The 21,083-nt window shown below is 49.9% G+C and overlaps 2 protein-coding genes across 2 annotated transcripts in view; both read left to right on the top strand.

Moving 5' to 3' along the window:
- Window positions 1–2,161: 2,161 nt before the first annotated feature.
- EPO (erythropoietin) lies at window positions 2,162–4,988 on the top strand. Its single transcript, XM_081132571.1, has 5 exons — window positions 2,162–2,598; window positions 3,151–3,293; window positions 3,557–3,643; window positions 3,920–4,099; window positions 4,269–4,988. The coding sequence occupies exons 1-5, from the start codon at window positions 2,586–2,588 to the stop codon at window positions 4,425–4,427; spliced, it is 582 nt and encodes a 193-aa protein (XP_080988697.1). The 5' UTR covers window positions 2,162–2,585; the 3' UTR covers window positions 4,428–4,988.
- An 8,177-nt stretch (window positions 4,989–13,165) lies between these two features.
- The window catches only part of ZAN (zonadhesin), a gene marked incomplete at its 5' end in the record, with an annotated part of 37,185 nt that continues 29,267 nt past the window's right edge, over window positions 13,166–21,083 (top strand). Inside the window, 11 exon segments of the mRNA XM_081131729.1 lie at window positions 13,166–13,178; window positions 14,776–14,922; window positions 15,089–15,360; window positions 15,537–15,624; window positions 16,338–16,490; window positions 17,781–17,945; window positions 18,257–18,348; window positions 18,528–18,606; window positions 18,715–18,843; window positions 19,360–19,631; window positions 19,936–20,020. Of these exon segments, the coding sequence (XP_080987855.1) occupies window positions 13,166–13,178; window positions 14,776–14,922; window positions 15,089–15,360; window positions 15,537–15,624; window positions 16,338–16,490; window positions 17,781–17,945; window positions 18,257–18,348; window positions 18,528–18,606; window positions 18,715–18,843; window positions 19,360–19,631; window positions 19,936–20,020 (1,495 nt within the window).

The following is a 21,083-nucleotide window of genomic DNA, read 5'->3' as shown; positions in this document are numbered from 1 at the left end:
CACACCCAGTCCCCCTTCTGTGCCTGTTCTTTGTCTTTATTGCTGTTGGAGACCCTCTTTTATTCATATTTGTGCTTGTTGTCTGCTTCTCTACTAAAATGTCAGTTCCACCAGGGCAGGGACTCTTGTCTGTTTCATTCACTGCTCTATCCCCAAGTCCTGGCCAAGAGTAGGTATTTTTATATATATTTCTTGAATGAATAAGTATTCATTTCTTTCTTTCTTTCTTTTTTTTTTTTAAATATATCTTTATTGATTTCAGAGAGAGGAAAGGAGAGGGAGAGAGATAGAAACATCAATGATGAGAGAGTCATTGATCGGCTGCAGCCGGCAACCTGGGCATGTGCCCTGACCGGGAATCGAACCCTGATCGCCTGGATCCTAGGTCGATGCTTAACCGCTGAGCCACACCCGGCCGGGCTCTTTTTTTTTTTTCTTAATCCTCCCCTGAGGACATGTCTCCATTGATTTTTTAGAGAGAGAGGATGGGAGAGAGCGAGAAAGACAGAGAGAAATATCTGAGAGAGAAACGTCGATCGTTTGCCTCCCATACATGCTCGACTGGGGATCAAGCCTGAAACCTAAATATGTGCCCTGACTTGGAATTGAACCCGCAACCTTTTTGTGTATGGGAAGACACTCCAACCAACTGAGCCACCCAGCCAGGGCTGAATATTCATTTTTTGAATGAAACAAATTTCTTTTTTTTTTTTTAATCCTTACCTGAGGATATTTTTTCCATTGCTTTTCAGAGAGAGTGGAAGAGAGAGAGAAACACATGGATTGGTTAACTCCCGCACTTGCCCTGACTAGGGCCAGGGATGGAGCCTGCAATGAGGTACAGGCCCTTGGCTGGAATCAAACCCGGGACACTTCAGTCCGCAGACTGACACTCTAACCACTTTGGCTTAGGGTGAAACAAATATTTCTTGAATGAATGAATGAACATTTCCCACTCTTTTCAAACAAAAGCCAAATTCCTTAGAGTGGCATTCAAGGCCCATCTTAGAACCTTACCCCTCCCTAACCAGCACTCTGGCCTGATCATCACTTCTCCTTTCCGCCTGACCCTCCTTTCACTTTGCTGAATTGGCCTCCCACACCCACCTCACATCTCTTCCCATTGAAACCCCACCTGCCCTTCAAGGCTGAGCTCACTGTCAACTCCCCATCAAAGCTTCCTCGACTTCCCCAGCTATAGAAGCTCTCCCTCTTCCAAACTCTTACAGCTCAGCTTTGTGCACTCCAGTCCTCACACACTGACCTGTGTACACATCTTATCTCAACGGTAAGCTACTAATTCCATCTAGAAGACAGGAGCTAGGTCTCAACACATCTTTTTGTCTTGCAAAGTGTGTAGTCAAGTGTCTTACACAAAGAAGGCACTGAACACATGAATAAACTATCTCTAATATCATGGGACCAGGTAGGGAGTGAAAGAATATATATAACTACCTGTATTTGTAGGACTTTGCTGTCTTATGAAACCTGCACGAGGTGGGACTGGTACTTTCATCAAACCCACTTGACAAGTGAGGACACTGAGACTTGAACTGAGGCCATTTTCTAAGGTTTGAGACCCAGCCAGGCTTGGTCTTCTCTGCTTTAGGAAGATTGCTCTCCTGCCTCAGGGCTTGGTAGAAGCCACAAAGGATTAGCTGCAAATCCGAACTGCCATCACTCTGGGGGTAGCTCTGTTTCAGAGTTCCTAAGAATTCTGCCACACAGGCTAACCTGTATCACAGTCAAAGGAATGACGTCTAAGTGCAGGTATGTCCTGCACAGCATACCCTGTGCTTTGTGCCCTAAAAGTTCAATTTCTGGGTTTTCAGGGTCCTAGAAAGTGAGGAGGGGGAAGAAGACCCCCACATTTCTTGCTCCGCGCGCCCCCATCAAATTCCTCAACACGAACAACACTGGTTCTAGAACAAGCACAGGGGCTGTGAGAAGAAAGGCAACCGACTTGTCCCTGCCAGCACCTTCCAGATCCAGTGTCCTCGCAGAGACCCGGGCACTTCCAGCTCTGAGCCCCGGCCCAAGACCTGGATGCCCCCCAGGGAAGCGTGGGGGTGCCCAGCTTTTCCCAGAGGGGCCCTTCCCCTCCAGGCGCAGGCGTCCTGCCCATCGCGCTGGTGCGCGCCGGCGGCACCGCCCGGAACCCGGGTCAGGCGGGCAGGAGGCTGTTCCTGCGCCCGCGCCTGCCGCGCCTCGGCTCCCGCCCCGGCGAACCCGCGACCCAGGCGTCCTGCCCCCTGCTCTGACCTCATGGCCCCCGCCGCGGCGACCCCTCACGCACACAGCCTCCCCCCACCCCCACACACGCACGCACACGGGCTGATAACAGCCCCGACCCCCGGCCGCAGCCGCAGTCCCCGGGCTCACGCCGGCCGGTCGCCTCGCCACAGGTCCTCCGGACGCTGGCCCTGCGCTTGCTCAGCTCGACCCCCGGCTCGGCAGACCCTGGACTGTGGGCCCCCTCCTCCCGCTTTGGGGTGGCCCAGCCCCACCGAGTTTCCCGGGATGAGGGCTCGAGGCACGGGCGCCGGGCGAGCCCCTGGTCGCTGAGCGGCCCGGCGGGCGCGGAGATGGGGGTGCGCGGTGAGTGCTCGCCCGCAGGGGAGCTCCCGCCCCGGCCCCTGTTTGAGAAGGGATTTACCGCCACGACTGTTGGCCCAGAGGTGGCTAGGTTCAAGGACCAGCGACTTGCCGAGGGACCCCGGAAGGGCAAAGGGGGTGGGGCAGCCTCCACGTGTCGGCTGGGCTTGGGGAGTACCCGGGAAAGGCAGAATGTGACCTGGAGACGGGGACGAGGTTTGGGGGTTCGGGGAAAAAGAAGGGCTGCTGTGCGGGTGGGGAGGAAGTTGATACCTGGGTCCTGGAGCAACCACGGGGATCTGCGAGAGGGGGAGCCACTGTCTCAGCCGGACTGAAGTTTGGCGCCGACAAGTGGAGCCGGTAGCTGGGGGTGGGGGTGGGGGTGCCGTCCGCAGCAGGACTGAATGAACGCAAAGGAGGCAGAACCTGAGCGCTTGGAAGGTTGGGGTTGGGAGCACTAGCCCAGGCGCAGAGCGGGATGTGTGAACCTGCACCTCCAAACCAGCCCTTCTGCTCCCCTCCCTGCCTCACACCAAGCCTGGCTCTCTTTTCTAGAAAGTCCTACCCTGCTCCTCCTGCTGTCCTTGCTGCTGCTTCCTCTGGGCCTCCCAGTCTTGGGCGCCCCCACACGCCTCATCTGTGACAGCCGAGTCCTGGAGAGGTACATCCTGGAGGCCCGGGAGGCTGAAAATGTCACGGTGAGGTTCCCTCCCCAGGTCATTCCACAGAATTACGCTCAGGGGCTCAGAGGTCTCCTCCAAGATCCAGGAGCCTGGAATCATTTCTGGCACTTGGTTCAGGGCTGGAGGTGGGGGGCCAGAGCCCCCAGTAAAAATAATAAAACTGGTAGCCCCTTACGCACACCTGGAAGCTAGGTAAGGGGCAAAGCCGGAGGGCCTGTGGCCTGTGGGCTGGGCTGGGAGCCCTTGGGGGCCTTGACTCCCTGGGGCTGTGCTTTCAGATGGGCTGTGCTGAAGGCTGCAGCTTCGGTGAGAACCTCACGGTCCCAGACACCAAGGTTAACTTCTATGCCTGGAAGAGAATGGAGGTGAGTTCATTTTTACCTCTTGGGGAGTCTCAGTTTGGAAACCTGGTAGGGTGGGAAGGAAAACGATAGAGATAGAGAAGAAATGGAGCAGCGAAAATGAAGACTGAATGGAATATGTTCATTCGTTCATTTGTTCATTCATTCATTCATTCATTCCACAAACCTTATTGCTTGTCTGGTATTTGTTTGCTCAGCTTTGTGCTGCTTGGGGCTGCTGAGAGGGAGGGGGAAGGGGCAGGCTTGGGCCAGCTGATGCCAAATCTCTGCTCCCTTTAGGTTGATCAGCAGGCCTTGGAAGTCTGGCAGGGCCTGGCTCTGCTCTCAGAAGCCATCCTGCGGGGCCAGGCCCTGTTGGCCAACTCCTCCCAGCCACCTGAGACCCTGCAGCTGCATGTGAACAAAGCCATCAGTGGCCTGCGCAGCCTCACCTCCCTGCTTCGGGCTCTGGGAACCCAGGTGTGTAAGAATAGACCCTCCCTCACACTCCATTTGCCCTTTCTGTAAAATGGGAGAAGGGCCCTGTTAAGGAATACTGAGGCTTTCGTCACATCCCCTGCAATTTTGTCCTGAATTCCCCTCCAGGGTCCCTGGCACTGCAGTAATTTTTTTGTTCTCTTCTTGACAGAAGGAAGCCATCTCCCTTCCAGGTGCAACAGCCTCTGCTGCTCCACTCCGAACATTCACTGTTGATACGTTGTGCAAACTTTTCCGAATCTACTCCAATTTCCTGCGGGGAAAGCTGAAGCTGTACACAGGGGAGGCCTGCAGGAGAGGGGACAGGTGACCAGATGCTCCCACCCTGGGCACATCCACCACCTCACTCACCACTATTGTCCATGCCACGCCTTCCACACCACCACTCCCGACCCCCATCAAGGGGCTATCAGCTCAGCATCAGCCTGTCCCACGGACACTCCAGGGCCAGCGGTGACATCTTAGGGGCCAGAGGAACTGCCCAGAGCTCAGCCCAGATCTAAGGATGTCACAGGGCCAGTCTCAGGCCCTGAAGCAGGAAAAATTCAGCAGCTGGTCTCCTTGAACTTGGAATGGTTACATGCTGGAGAGACACCGCACTCATCTCTGTGCCCTGCAGAACTGTGATGCCAGGACAAGCTGGAGGGCAAATACCTCTTTTGGCACCTACCAAGCAGGGATAGGATGGACTGGAGAATTTAGGTGGCAAGCCATGAATTCTCTAGGTCTCATGGGGACTCCATGACAGCAAGATCCTCCTGGACAATGAAGGTGGTGGGAGCCATGAAAATGGGATGGGGGCTGGTCCCTGGCTCTCATGGAGTCCAAGTTTTGTGTGTTTTTCAATCTCACTGGCAAGAACTAAAACTATAACAAGGCTCTTGGCTTTTCTGTTTTCCTGGGAGCCTCCCTACTTTCCCGGCTCTGCCCCCATCATGGCAGCAGGCAGCAGGCCTGGGAAACCAGAGGTAGAGGGGGTCGGGTCCTACGTGCTGCCTTGCATGGCCTGTCTGACCTCTTGACCCACTGGGCGTAAGGCCACAAGCTCTGCCCACACTGGTCAATAAGGTAGCTCCATTCAAGGCTATTCCTCAGTAGGCAGCTACCAGTGCTTATTCTTTCTGCCTCTTCTCTGTGGCCCCTTCTGCTAATGCCACATTCCCAGCATCAGTCTTTGCCACCTAGTGCACCAACCCCCTTTATATCCTGCTCACCGCTTTCCTTGCACGGGGATGGTCACCGTCAATGTTCTGCTCCAAGACTTGCAGAAGGGACAGTAGACAGCAGTGCAGAAGGAGCCACTTTCCCAGACACTCAGTGCCCAGTGCTTCTCTAGGTAGCTCACTTCTGTCACCTCATTTTATTCCTCACACAGCCCTATGAGAAAGATACCACTGTCATTTCCATTGTATAGATGAAGTAAAGTAACTTGCCTAAAGCCAAGGCAACAGGAATTCCCCCGGCTCTCTCCCCTTTCCTCTTCTGCTTAGTCCTTCCACATAATCCCTATCTGCTCCCTGCTCTCCTGGGATGGAGGATACAGAACAAACGAACTCAGCCTTCACTCCTGATCTGTATTTCTTATCTGACCCTTTACTCCGACAACCAACTTCAAATTCCTTCCCAGAAATAATGCTGCCAGGGGCAAAGCAGTGCCCAAGAGAGATCTGTGCAGACAGCAAAGGATGTCACAAACTGTATCTGGACTCTAATCCTGGCCATTATGGTACACATGGTGATCAGTCTTTCTGCTTATGTGGCAAAACTTAGAGAAGTCAAGCTGTGCCCCTGAAAATATGCAAAAGGAAGAAGGTTTTGCAATTTGCAGCAGGAAAAATTATGGGCAGGTTGTGGGGGTTATAGGGTATTTGCCAACAACTATATGCAGAGAGAGGGGTAAAGCTGTGGTGGGAAGAGGCAGAGAAAGGGTGGACCCAAGGCTAATTTTCACCCTGGCCAACCCAAACCCTGGCCTACGGTGCCCTCTTCAGGCCCTATTAGGAAATGCTAGAGAAATCTGCAAGCAATAGAACCCTTTGAGTTCTGACCTCACACATTTCAATAAAAATTTGTATTGTGGTTTCCACATGTGGCATCTGGTTCTTGCCCCACTGCTGTGAATCAGTAATGGAGGAATCTCTCTTTCTTGCTGATGGAAGTAAAGCTAAGAGATTTATTCTGAAGCCCAAGGAATCCAGCTAATAAATGACAGCTAGGGCTGAACTCGAGATTTAGGACTCAAACTCCAAAGCTTTGTTCACCCTATTTTCAGCCTGATTTGCTGCCTACACATCCCCTTGCTCTTTTGTCCCCAGAATTCAGGGCCACTGACCTTTGACTTCTCTTCAGACTTCTTATTGCTTTCAATTAAACAAAAAAAGTAGTTAATGGTACCTGAACTTATATGATCTGGACCAGGTGTAATGGGCGAGTGAGTATGTTAAGGACATTAAAACATCATCCATTCATTCCACATTTATGGAGTGCCAACTGCAAGCTCTCCTTTGCACTAAATGCTAGTGAAATGACAGTCTGTGCTACTCACAGCCCAGTGTCTTCCAAGAGCTGGCAGTTCCCAGGAGAGAAAAGACAGGAGCTCATTAATTTAACCATAGTCAGCTTGGTATGTAACTTGGGTGCTGAGATGTGGAGTACCCAGAGGCCCAAGATGTTAAGAACCTGGCGAGGGCCAGAGACACAGATACGCAAGGAAGGCATTGCCAGATTCCTGAGGTTCTTCAAGTGCAGGCCAGAATGTGAACTGTCTTCTGTACTGTTACTATTATTATGATTATTAACAATACATTAAACTCTGGGGCCTACATGATCTTCTGTGATTCACACCACAACTCCATGAAATAGGAGGACAATTGGTACCACCCCCATTTGTCAGATGGAAAACTAAAACTCAGTTCTGCCAGGTAAGTGATGGAACCAGTTCTTATGATTTCCTGGTGGGACAGGAGCCAGTGCAAGCCATTCTGAGTCTGCAGGTTACATAATTGTTTAATGGAGATGCCTTCTGTTTGTAGAGTGCTTTGCGATTTACTGGGCATCTCTCATTTGCTCTCTTACCTCAGGCAGGGACTGTAGAGGGCCTCCACTTTGCAGAGGAAGAAACTGAAGTCCAGAGAATTTATGATCCTGAGAGGAAGGGCCAGGATCATAAGCCAGGCTCTCTGACTCTGGGTCCCTCTTTTACTGGAAGCACACATCACTGGGGCAGAGGAGAGAGTAGAGGGAGTGTATAGAGGGGAGGAAAGAGCATTAGGCACTTTCATCTCTCACTATCAACTCTTCCCCACTCCATTCCCTGCCTCGGGCTCCTGCTTCCTCCCTGGATAGGCAGAAAATGCCTACTGCTCTCCTCATCACCCAGTCTCCCAGCACTAGGGGCCAACTCAGTCACCTCCTACAGCCCCAGCTCCCACCTTGTCAGCAGCTTCTTGGCCTTGGGCACTACTGGCCTGAATCCTCTCCCTGGGCTTGAGCTGAGCATCAGGCTGACCAAATGCACCTGCCTGACCTTGGCTCACAGGCTGCCTAGGATTTTTCTGAAATTACTCTCAGTCCACGAGTCTCAGTCCATCATAGCAGGGGACTATTGCTAGAGCTGAGTTAGCTAGATGGGGCAGGCCTCTTAGACATTAGAATCTAAACTGAAAGGTAACTATATTATTTCTAGCTGGTCAAGGCTAATTCCTCTAAAATTTCATCATAAAACTGTGACATTATGAAAGATTATTGGGAATAGAAAAACAGATAGCAGTATGGTTTCCCAACTTATGTGAGGCAGGCCCAAATGTCTATAAACTCCCTTCTTGATTTTTAAAAATTGATTAGTAAAAAAACTGTGACACACACAAATTTTGATCTTAAAAAACTCGGATTATGCTAGTCTCTCCATCTTACAGTGAGGAAACTGAGGCTCAGAGAAGGTGATCAAAGTGCCCAAGGGCACACAGTGATGCCAGGACTGACTCCAGTTCTCTGAAGAAATTTCCAGGGTTTTTCTACATCCCAGGGTCTCTCACATCTATTCCTGCAGCTGCCAGTTTTATCAGGTGACAAACTCTCTGGGGTCTTGCCTGACTCACCAAAATGCAGAACCCAATGGTTCCCTCCCACCGCCACCATCCATCCTTTCCAGTCCTGCCTTGAACTCCCAACCCCCACCTCCAGGCAGGTTGGAAGCTGTGACAGTCCAGCTCTGAGGCAGTGGCGCCAAAGGGAGGTCAGGAAAAGCAGACCTCAGAGGACTTATTGCCCAACCAGGAGAGGCTGTGGATCAATTGGCTGCTGCTCTTCCCTGGGTTAACCCTTTCCTGGCTTTGTCCCTCTATTGGTTGCTCTGCTAACTTGATCTGGAGGAAGGGTAGACCAGGGTTTGGGATGGGCATGCTTTATATCCCCAGCTTTGATGTAAAGGGGCAGAGGATCTCTCTCTCCCTGGGTCTAACCCCTGCATGGGTCCTGTTGGTGCTCATTTGGGCAGAGGAGTCCCAAAAACTGTAAAAGGGGCTTTAGGACTTCCCTCTTGGAAGCCTGGTGCTCAACTGTACTGGCCCCTCCCTGATAGTCCAGGAGAATGGCCTGCTTAGGCATCACTGTCATTTGTCGGGCACCCTGGGCACAGAATTGATAGTGGGGGTTGGGGGTTGCCAAGGTAAAGGGAATGACACTGAGGGTTTCTAGGGACACGTGGGTGTGATGGGCTATAGGAAATCTGGACTCACAATAGCTCAGCTCACTGTGGGCCAGCCCTCTAGCCTAGCTACAGCTCTGTATGTGCAATGAGGGTCAACTGGGTTTTTAAGAGCCAAAAACCTCCCTTTCAACAGCAATCTTACGTAGAATTGCCATTTATGAAACTGATAAAATCATAGCTGCTCTGGCTAGGGTGGAACCCTGATTTGGATGCCCCCAACAGCCCCCAGGGGATCCTCACAGAACTGTGGGACTGGGCAGGACACAGTGTGGGGACTGTCAGTGCCATGCTCTTATGCTGGGCAATTGACTTCATCTCTCCCAAGCTTAGTTTCCACACAGGAAATGAGGACAATATCTTTGCTATGAATAGGACATGAAGTTCAGTTAGGTTAGGTGCAAGAGCTGCTGTCTCCAGCTCCATTTACTTCAACATCCATCTGTACTGCACCTCTCACCCTCCACAACCCCCTTGCCTATCTTCCTGGCTCTGGGCAGCCACACTTTGATGCAACATTCTCCCCCTTTCCCTCCAACAGCCCTTTGAAAATGCAAATGACTTGATAGTCACTCCCTCCCATTGCTTAAAAACTTTCGGTGGCTCCTCAAAGCTACAGTATTCAGTATTTGAGGTCTCCTAGACAGGGTTCTTGCCTTCTTCCAGTATTACCCCCCCTCCCCCCCAGCCATTCTCTAAGAGTGTCCTGCTCCCTCTAAGCTTGGAACTTTTCTTCTCCCTGGAATGTACCTTCCCAACTTCTGTGCCTAGTTACCATCTCTGTCATTTAGAAAGCCCCTCAGGTGTCACCTTCTGCAGAAGCCTTCCCTAACCAGCCCCTTCCCTTCCTATCACCAGTGATCTGGGTGAAAGACTCCTTCCACAGCCTCCCTGCCAAGCACTGGTCTGGTTGGAGTGAAGTCTTGACACCGCTGTAAAGTGTGGCAAAAGTGGGAAGAGGTGGGGCCGAAGGAGAGAGGGCTGTCAGTAGCCCAAGCAGGAAGGTGGGGGTGAGCTGGCTGTGGGCAGGACTTGCATGAAGCTCCTCTGAGAAGGGGACTGCTGTGTCCTTCCTGTGACTGAATTCTTCTCCACTCGTCTCCTACTTCATAGACAAAACCGAAGCCACTGAACATGCATCTGCACTGTCCCCTCCCCACCCCCTTTGCAGACCTGCTTGTCCCTCCTGTTGTCTGTGTTCTAGACTTTTCCCACCCACCTTCTCAGAAGCCCTTTTCTCATCTGCCTCACTGTTACACCTTTCCCGTGTGCATTTACACAGGCTAAAATTAATCTTATCTTGAAAAGATCCTACTTTGTCCCAGTTTTTGCACCTAATCTCCAAGTCTCCTTTAGACGGCCAAACAGCTTTAAACATTGTCCCTGCCTCCTTGTTGGGATCCCTTTCTTCAACTTCCACTCCCTCCTCAAACCCTCTAGTTTGGTTTCCCCTCAACCAGGCCTCTCAAATGACGTTCACTAAGGTGTCTATAACAAACCAAGTCTGTAGGCAGGAACGCCTGGATTCGTAAATATGCAGAAGACATGCAAACCTTGCGCACCCCTTCCAAGGGGTCACCACTGTGAGCAGCTTGCGGTGTGTGTCCTGCTAGTTCCATCTCTACACCTCGACCTGAATATGTACATCAACACATACCTTGGTTCTGGGATTTTACATAAATGGGATCACATTACATAATTTTTCTGTCTCACCTCTTTTTGTTTAATATATCTCTTTCCATCATTGGACTCTATGGATATGCCACCATTCTCCATTCTTTTTTTAAATTTTTAAGTCATGAATAAACTCTAATAGCACCTTATTATCAAGTAGTACTCTTTAAAAATTATTTCTTAACATTGTGGTAAAATACACAAAATATTTATTGTCTTAACCATTTTTAAGGGTACAGTTCAGATGTACTAAGTACATTCACAGGGTCTGTGCAACTCATCGCCACCACCCATCTCCAGAACTGTCATCTTGTAAAACTGAAACTTTATACCTATTAATCACTAACTTCCCATTCTGCCCTCCCCCCAGCCCCCGGCAACCACCATTCTAGTCTCTGTGTCTATGAATAAGCTGATGCTAGGTACCTCGTATGGGCAAAATTATACAGTATTTGGTCTTCCGTGACAGACTTATTATTATTATTTTTAAATATATCTTTATTGATTTCAGAGAGAGGAAAGGAAAGAGACAGAGAGAGAGAGAGAAACATCAATGATGAGAGAGTCATTGATCGAGCCCGCAACCCGGGCATGTGCCCTGAGCGGGAATCGAACCCCGATCGCCTGGATCCTAGTCAACACTCAACCCCTGAGCCACGCCCGGCCGGCCTGTGACAGACTTATTTTGCTTAGCATAATGTCCTCAATATTTTAGCTGTGTAAAAGTTTTCTTCCCTTTTAAGGCTGAGCAATATTCCACTGTATATACCACATTTTATTTATCCATTCATCCGTATAGACACTTGCTTGCTTCCACGTTTTGGCTACTGTGAATAGTGCTGCTATGGACATGGGTGTACAAGCATCTGTTCAAGTCCCTGCTTTCAATTCTTTTCAATTTTTTTTCAATTCTATATACCTAGAAGTGGAATTGCTGAACCATATGGTAATTCTTTATTTTTTAGGAACACTGTTCTTTTTAATATCTGCATAATATTCTTTGATATAAGTATTCTTTGAATATGATCTGACCGCATATCTACTGGTAAACATTTGGGTAATAGCAATTATTTTCCTATTGTAAACAATGCTGCAGTCAACATACTTAAGGAATGTACATCTTTGTGCAAATAAGCATGTATTTCTGTGGGAAGATTATTGGAAAGGTAATGCTGGGTCAAAGATATCCACATTTGGAAGTTTAATAGTCATTGTCAAATTAGCTTCTAAGAAGTTTTCACCAACATACAGTCTTATGAACAATGTATATGAATGTATCTACCTGCATACTGACCAATACTCAATGCTATCAACCTTTTTAAAAAAATAAATTTTGTTGATTTCTAGAGAGAGAGGAAGGGAGAGGGAGAGGGAGAGGGAGAGAAAGAAACATTGATGTGAAAGAGAAACATCGATTGGTTGGACTGGTTGCCTCCCATACGCCCCAACCAGCACCCTGACCGGGAATCGAACCCTAAACTTGGGTATTGCCCTGACCGGGAATCAAACCCGTGACCTTTTGATGCATGGGACGACCCTCAACCAACTGAGCCACACTGGCCAGGGCTCAACACTCTCAATCCTTTAAATTGTTGTCAATATGGGAGTTTAATTTGCTCAGCATTTCGCTTATTACTAGTGAAGTAGAGAATCCTTTCCAATGTTCTCTGGCTGGTTGTATTTCTTCCATGACTTGCCCTTTCCAGTTCTTTGCCAATAAACATTTCAGTCCTCACTTTACTTGACCTTCCCGTTGCCTCTGCCACTGTTACCAGCTATGGAATTTTAGGTGTGAAATCATTTTCTGTTAGAATTCTGCAGACAATGGTCCGCTGCCCCTCAGAACCCACGGTTGCTATTGAAAAGTCCAGCGCCCTGTTGATCCCTGATACTTAGTATGTGACCTGCTTTTCTCTGTCTGAAAGTGTTTGGGATTTTCCCTTCGCCCCTGATATCCTAAAGTTTTGTGACATGCCTTTCATGGGTCTCTTTGCATTCGTCATACCAGACTCTTTTTAATCAAGAGACTCATGTTTTAATTCTGGGAAATCTTATGTAGTTTTTTTGAAGTAATTTCTGTGTTTTCTCTTTTTTGAACTCTTGGTTGGATGTTAGACTTCCTAGACTGATTCTCCAAGTCTTTCTTTTCTTTCTCTCTGGCTTTCCTTCTCTCTATCTCTCATTTTATTTCTCTTAATTTTGATTTATAACTCTTCTATTGGATTTTAAATTTCAGCCCTCATAGTTTTTATTTCCAGTTCTCTGTCCAGTTTTCCTGGCATCCTCGGAAGGATGCCCAGCACAGAGGGTCAGGGATGTCTAAAGTAGCCTGGGCTCCTTACTCTGCCTTCCCTGTCCCCTGAGAGCTTACCTCGAGGTCCCGCATGGCTTCGTCGGTCTGGACTCTGGTGCTAATGATGGGGGCTGCCTGCAACTGGGGCCAAGTTGCCGTCTCTGTCTGGTAAGCTGGGCTCAGGGGGTGACTGGGGGTGGCTCCTAGGAATAGTTCGGAGTAAAGTTGGAGGGGCAGGCGGGCTAGTGATGAAGGGCATAGTCCTGGGGAGGAAGGTGGGAGCCTCGTGGGATGGAAAGACAATGAACAGAAATGAGGGGAGCCCCACAGTCTCAGAACCAGGAACTGAGGGGTGCAAAGCTCAGGGGGGAGAAGGATGGAGCTGAAATGTGAGGAAAGAGGGAGGAGGTGTAGAGCTGGGGAGACAGGTCTGAGGATGGCAGAGGAGGAGAGAGAGGTCAAGCCTCAGAAAATGGACAAAGCCTAGAGCAGACCCAGCACACAGGGGAGACTTTAAGTAAAAGGCGAGAAATGATGGATGGCTCAGTGTCCTGGAGCTGGTTTGGGGGGATTTGAAGAAGTAGAACTTGAACAACTAAAACCACGGGCTGTTCTATGTGGCCTGAGGAGGGGCAGGGACTTCTCTGAGGAATTTGGAAGATGAGGAGGGGCAGTCCCTTTGTTAGTCCTATGTTTGTTCAGTTGCATGTAGCTGAGGCAATATCACCCCACCACACACCTAGCAAAACGAGACCCATATAGTCCCTGCTTTGTGGGGGAAATCTGGACTGTAGGACAAGAAAATCTGCCCCGCTGGTGTAGCTCAGCGGTTGGGCATCAGCCTATGAACCAGGAGATCACAATTTGATTCCTGCTCAGGGCACATGCCCTGGAGCGTGCAGGAGGCAGCTGATCAGTGACTCTCTTATCATTGATGTTTCTCTCTCTCTCTCTCTGTCTCCCTTCCTCTCTCTGAAATCAATAAAGATATATTTTTTTAAAAAGGCCCAACCTAAAGGAAGGAGATTCCCCAGGTATAAACTGCTTCCTCCTCACCTGAGACTCAACCACACCGGACATCCAGGGCATAGACAGAGAGGGGGTACTGGTGAGGATATAAGGACCTCTCAGGGAGACACTTGTTCAGACAGAAATGAGAACTTAAGGGAGCTCTCAGTCATTGAGACTTATAATTCCTTTTTTTCTTTTTTTAAAAAATATATCTTTATTGATTTCAGAGAGAGGAAAGGAGAGGCAGAGAGAGAGATAGAAACATCAATGATGAGAGTCATTGATCAAGCCCACAACCTGGGCATGTGCCCTGACTGGGAATCGAACCCTGATCGCCTGGATCCCAGGTCGACGCTCAACTGCTGAGCCACGCCCAGCTGGGTGAGACTTATAATTCTTGATATTGACAAGTATTACATTTTGTTTTTTCTCCAAATCAACTTCAAGGAAAGAGTACCCTCTAGACCAGGAGCCAACCACCCACAACTCTAAGAACAACTGTGAGTTGCAAACCAGGACTGCTCAGACTTTCTCTCCCTCCTAGGGTGGCCACCCACATGCCCTCCTGGCAAGGCAATTACGTGTATGTGTAAAGGGCAGCCCTTAGATGACTGAGGGTGGAGGGAACTGTGGAGGGGCACAAGCCCTGCATAAAAGATTCACATTCAAATTAACAACAACAAAAACAAAGTGTATCTGCCCAACAAAAACAAAGTGTATCTGCCCAGATAAAGCCTGTCTGCCCCCCTGAATCCAGACCCCTGGACCTCAGTTTGTGACTTCAGACTTAGACATTCTGTCCACCTTACCCCACCCCCACCCTGAATTTCTCCTAAGATATGACTTGCTTCTCAGATTCTCTTTCCCAAAATCTCTGCTCTGGACCCTAATCTTAGTGGCCGCCTTCTCTAAGCTTAGCAATCTTGCTAACACCTGTGCCCCTCTCTTGGCCTCACAATGGCCTTTCCTTCCCAGCAATTATCACCCAGTGTGATTTTGAGGACAACTCCAAACCCTTCTGTGACTGGACTCAAGAATCCACAGATGATGGGGACTGGATTCGATCCAGTGGGCCCTCCCACATGGGCAGCACTGAGCCCACTGGGGGTTACCCCAATGGAGGTGAGGAAACCTAAAGTTTAGGGAGGCAGCTGGGAGGTGAGCATAGGCAGATCTGGGTGGAGGGAGCAGGGAGGCAGCTGGGAGTGGGCGCCTAGGCTCTGGGAAAGGGTTTGGGGCAGCCCAGGGGGATGGCAGGGCCTCACTGTCTTGGGCTTTGCCTCCCCAGAGGGCCACTACCTGCACCTGGACTTCAACACCTTCCACCAGAGCGGGGTGGCCCGCTTGCGGAGCTCCCCCATATGGGATCAAGGCCCCCTGTGTGTGCGCTTCGCCTACTGCATGTTCGGGCTATCGTGGGGTGCCCAGCTCAAACTGCTGCTGGTCACAGGCACCAAGTACAAGCACTCTAACCTGCTCTGGAAACACATTAACGTTCAGAGCCCCTCCTGGATGCCCACTGCTGTCACTGTGCCCAGCGGGTATGCCCTGCCCAGCCAGGTGAGGCCAAGGGCAGAGCCCAGGGCCCCATTGGAAATCTTGGTGTCAGGGGTGGGGGACCCAGAAGGGACTGGGACAATGAGGAGATGTGGCTGGGCCATATGAATTCAGGCAGGAAACTGGGAGCCTGAGGCAAAGGGGCTCGCAGGGTGGGTGATCCCTCCTCCCTCCCACAGCTGATATTTGAAGGAGTGAGGACCAGCCCCGCTTACCTGGACATCTCTCTGGATAATGTCTCTGTCCATCGTGGCTCCTGCAATAAGGGTGAGCCCCAGTCTCTCCTCCTCTTTCTCCCCACCCCGCTATCTGCCTAGGGTGGCAGGAGTAGCTCTGGGACCATGACCCTGGTTTCTTTTGAAGCTTAGCCTACTCGCTTCTCTCTACCTTCATTCCCTGTGCCTTTGACTCCTGAGCAGCCGTGTAAAGAGAGGTTCTCTTGCAGCATAGAGTTGTGGTGATAGCTGTCTTGGAGTGACCAACCATTGCAGTTTTCCCTGGGCTGTCCCTATTTTAGCATTGACAGTCTTACACCTCAGGGAACACCACAGTCCTGGGCATACCTGAATGTTTGGCCATCCTGGATGCTACCCTAAATCCATCTAGAATTAGCCCTCTAAGCTGATGTTAGATATTTGAGGGGAGAAAATTCAAAGGAAGGAAAATTCCAGAAGCTGGGTACAAGAAACTAACACTTAGCATAGGCACTATGCTAGGTGTTCCCCACACATAATCCAGTTTGCAACATGCAGATACTGTTATTCCCAGTTTATAGATGACGAAACTGAGGGTTGGGAAGGTTAAGTAATCTGTCCCAGGAACATAGTCGCTAGGGAACGAAACTGTAGCTGGTTTGAAAGCCCTCCATGGCTCATAGGGCCCAGATTGGGACCCAGAATTCTGACTCCAGATGGAGCCATACTTTTCAGAACTACCTCTTCTTAGAAAAAGCTAATCCTCCCCCCTTTTATTCCCCCCAGTATGCATGATGCAAATGTGCAGCTTCGACACTCCAAATAACCTCTGTGGCTGGAGCTTGATCCCCACAACCTCTGGGGCCAAGTGGGTCCAGAAGAAAGGGTCATCAAGGGTGATGAACGTGGGGCCTAAGGATGACTACTCCAGCCCTGGTAGTGAGTAATGGCCACATTACTGTTTTCTCACTTCCTGGGCTTCCAGTGACCTCGTAGGACTTGATGGTGTTTGGCTGACAACTCTACAATTACTCACCTTGGGAAGGGCTGGGAATCCCAGCAATCCCAAACCTCTATCAGCTCGAATTGCCAGGCAGAAAGCAAACTCCACACTCCCAGCCAGCGTCCCCCACGGCCACCTCACCTGGTAGACTGAGCACAGCCTGCTCCTCACCTCCCTTCCCTGGCACCTTTCATCCTTCATTCACCCAAAAAATATTTATTGAGCACCTACAATGTGCTTGGTACTGTCCTAGGCACTTAAGATACATCAGCTTACAAAACAGACAAGGAGCAGTAGGGGGCCAAAGGGGAACGGTTCCTGAAACAATAAAGAAGCAAAGTTATACAGTTATAAGGTGAGCAGCACTGTCAGAAAAATGAAAAGTTGAACAAAATAAGGGGATTGGGAGTGCAGGGGTAGGGTGGGCTGTATGTTTTAAATAGAGTTGTCAGAGTAGGTCTCATTCAGGTCACATACGAGCACAAACTTGAAGGAGGTAAGGAAATGAGGCATGAAAATTTCGAAGGTGAGAACACTCTAACCAGGGGGTTCAGCTGTGCAAAGCCCTGCGGTAGCAGTGGGCTGGTGGGGGTGGGAGGTAGGGGCTGTTGAGGTACAGCAAGGAGCCACGTGGTTGGGATGGAGAGGATGAGCTCAGGCGGGTCCTAGGAAGAACAGGCCACGTGGAGTCTTGAAGGCCATTGTCAGGACTGAGGCTTTTATTCTACATGAAGATTTGGAGCAGAGGAGTGACTTGATCTGACTTAGGTCTAAAAGGATCATCTGGCTTTTGTGTTGAAAATCCACTGAAGGGAATGCAGGGAGGCCATTTGGAGGGGAAATGGCTGTTCATCTGTGTCAGACAGGCCTCTCTCATCAGTGTGTGTGAATCAGCTGTCCCACAGGTCAAGAAAAGGGATAGGATATAACTCTGGGGGACCTAAAAAGTCAGAACCCAAAGGACAAGGTTCTGTCTGCTGCTTCTGAGAGGATGCCGTTTTTCATACGGCGACACTCACATCCTTACCCAGACCCACCAAGTACTTCTGGAAGGATCTAAGGCCTCAGCTAGTCGTGAGACAGGTGTCAGCCCACTTCAGCACTAGCTGGTCCTAGGCAGCTCTTGGGGCTCCCCAGGGCCAGACCCCCTGCCTCGCAGGGCTCTATCCCTGTGCCATACTCCCCTAATTTCAGCCAGCCCACCTTACTGACCTTTTTCTTCTTAGGTGGCTTCTACATGCTTCTGGACCCCCACAACGCAAAACCAAGGGAGAAAGCTGTTCTCCTGAGTCCCCCGAGCCAGTCGTCAGGCTGTCTGAGTCTGTCTTTCCACTACACCCTCCATGGCCAGTCTCCCGGGGCAGCCCTCACCATCTATGCTTCTGTCTTGGGTGAGAGTGGTGAAGTCATGGGACTTATGCTGACCTGAGGCTCATCTCCCAGGGTTGGGTTGATGCGGAGATATGGGTCTAGAGAAATCTGGGCTATGTGCAAGATTATTCCAGAGTGGAATTGGGGAGCTGAAAGGGCACTGGGCTCTGGAAAAATAAAGTGCTGGGAGGTGAAAGAGAAGGAGCTGCTTGCATTTGGTGGAGGGGAATACACTCCAAGTATTCCCTTCGCTACTCATCCTTCTGAGTATAAGTTTGAAGTCATTTTCCAGTCCCTTTAATCTCACTTCCTTGGATTACTTCCATTGCAGGCAGCATCCGGAAACACACTCTTTTCTCAGGACAACCTGGACCCAACTGGCAGCCTGTTTCTGTCAGTTACACAGGCCAGGGACCGATTCAGGTACAGAGGCAAGAGGTCAGGTTTCCTTACCCATGGTAGGCACCCCCGATGTTGAAATGGAGTGAGCATCTGGGCACTGGGAGCTAGGTGCCTGGGTCCCAGAATAGAATAAAATCAGATGGGGTATTTTGCATTTGGGCTGTTTCCTCACACCAAGCCCCCTTTCCCTCTCTCTTCAGTTCACCTTGGTGGGCGTGTTTGGAAAGACCCCAGAACCAGCCGTGGCAGTGGATGCAATCAGTATTGCTCCCTGTGGGGGTGAGACCAGGGCCCTGGGAGGCCCAGATCTCTCAGAATCAAGAGTGGGATGGGGGAGGAATAGAGAGATGGCCAAATTTTCTCAAATTTCCCATTTTGATACCCTAGAGAGCTTTCCTCAGTGTGACTTTAAAGATGATGCCCATCCTTTCTGTGACTGGGTCCAGACTTCAGGGAATGGCGGACACTGGATCCGGAGTAGTAAAAATATGCCCGTCCAAGGGCCTCTTAGCAAAGGTGAGGAGACTGAGGACCCCTCAAGCCAACAAATTACTTAACCTTCTCCTAGCTAGGGGGCTAGCTGGTGTGACTAATAGAAGATGTTGTAGGTGGTGAAGATCAGCCAGCAGGTGTTTATTGGGAAGTGCCATTGGGCCAGAACTGTGGAGATGACAGAGATAGAATGAATTAGGGATTCTCATGGCTGTGGGGTCACTGAAACCCCCAGAAAATCCAGGCATCTCAATTCATTGAGCCCAGGGTTTCAAAATCCACTGTCCCATTTTCAGTTAGGATATTTATTGGTGAAGCCAACAAAGGGATCTGAGTTGCTTCTTCAGTTGGAAAAGTCCAAAATGAGCATATGCATGTGCACTCACACAACACACACACACACACACACACCACTGCAATATGAGGGGTTTGGGCATTTGCATCAAATTTCTATTTGGAAAGCAAGGTGTTGCTAAAGAAAGCAGCTCTAGACTTCTCCCATGGAGGTTTCTCATCTTGCCTATTCTCATCTTTGCCCAGAAGGTAACTATATCTACCTTGAGGCTGACAATCTCTCAGAGGCAGGCCAGGCTTTCAGACTGGTGAGCCGGAGCTTCTGTGCCCCAAGTACGATCTGTGTGAAATTTACCTACCACATGTATGGCCTCGGAGAAGGCACTAAGCTGAAGCTCCTGTTTGCGAGTCCTGCAGGCAGCTCCCCAACTTCTCTCTGGCAACGCGTTGGGTCTCAGAGCCCTGACTGGCTGAATGCCTCCATCACTGTCCCTTCAGGACATCAACAGTCCATGCAGGTGAGAGACGGAGAGAGTGGGCCCTGTAAGTGCATGAGATATGGTAAGGGGGACACCATGCCTGGTATCCAGGAGCATAACCAGGGCTAAGATGGGACACTGGAAGGAGAGTAGAGTAGAGGTGAATGCGGTGTTCCCGAGAAGGCTCTCTGGCTCCAGAAAAGGGGCAAGGGTGGCACTGGACAACTGAGGCTGGAACAAAGTGACCTTATGGCAGAGGATAGACTCTGTGCCTGGCAGAGTCACTGAGGTGCCAGGGTTTCACTTTCATTTCTTTTCCTTCATTCTCCCTCGTTACCTTTAGCTGATACTTGAGGCCATCAGGGGTACCAGCACTGCCTTTATTGTTGCTGTGGGTTTCATCTTGATTAACCCTGGGGCCTGTCAAGGTAAGACAAAACCCAAAATCTCAGAAATGGGACCATGCTCTGGGATGACCATCTCTTGGGCTTCTCTGTATGTACTGGTTAAAAAGAAGTCTGCTCTGTGACCGAGTTTTCAGACAGCTTTGTTTTCTGCATTCTGCCCACCTCTACCTTCCTGGCTTTTGTCAGGTTGCTTACTTGAGTGATGTGACTTTGAAACCAAGAGTTTCTGTGGTGGGATCCAAAACACCTTACCCAAGGATCAGTGATCCTGACCGGAGGACCACTACCCCATTCATTTTGTGTTTTCTATATCTGGCACAATATCTGACATATATTAGGAGCAGTGGTTGTTGAGTGTTTACTAAGTGCGTGAAGGTGGGGCTGGGAGTAGGAGGAGGAGTATGAATGGGTCACCCCTTCGATCCCACCCACTCCAATTAGATGTGAGTGAGGAGGCTAGTGCTATGGTTTTCACTAAACTCCAGGGATTTTTTTCTTTTCTTTGCAGGACCTGTGCTAACAAGGCTTCCTTCCAAATATCCAGTTCCCCCTGCTGGCCCTTCTGAGACCCCTCTCCCTACCAAAAAAACCACTGTCCCCACTGAAAAACCCAGAGTACCTACTAAAAAACCCACTATCTCCACTGAAAAACCCAAAGTCCACATTGAAAAACTCAGAGTCTCCACTAAAAAACTCAGAGTCCCCACTGAAAAAACCACTGCCTCCACTGAAAAACCCAGAGTCTCCACTGAAAAAACCACGGTCTCCACTGAGAAACCCAGAGTCCCCACTGAAAAACTCAGAGTCCCCACTAAAAAACTCAGAGTCCCCACTGAAAAAACCACTGTCCCCACTGAAAAAACCACTGTCCCCACTAAAAAACCCAGAGTCCCCACTGAAAAACTCAGAGTCCCCATTGGAAAACCCAGAGTCCTCACTAAAAAAACCACTGTCTCCACTGAAAAGCCCAGAGTCCCCACTAAAAAGCCCAGAGTCCCCACTGAAAAACTCAGAGTCCCCACTGAAAAACTCAGAGTCCCCACTGAAACATCCACTGTCCCCACTCGAAGGCCCACAACTCCTA

The sequence above is a fragment of the Miniopterus schreibersii genome (genome assembly GCF_964146895.1).
Source record: "Miniopterus schreibersii genome assembly, chromosome: 3".
In the NCBI taxonomy this organism is placed as follows: Eukaryota; Metazoa; Chordata; class Mammalia; order Chiroptera; family Miniopteridae; genus Miniopterus; species Miniopterus schreibersii.
Note: the sequence above shows the minus strand (reverse complement) of the source record. Positions and strands in the feature narration are given on the sequence as shown.

Bases quoted from the DNA above. Each gene is read 5' to 3' on its own strand.
- EPO (XM_081132571.1), top strand. The intron at 3,294-3,556 runs GTGAGGTTCCCT...CTGTGCTTTCAG, and splicing joins GGGAGGCTGAAAATGTCACG to ATGGGCTGTGCTGAAGGCTG. The intron at 3,644-3,919 runs GTGAGTTCATTT...TGCTCCCTTTAG, and splicing joins ATGCCTGGAAGAGAATGGAG to GTTGATCAGCAGGCCTTGGA.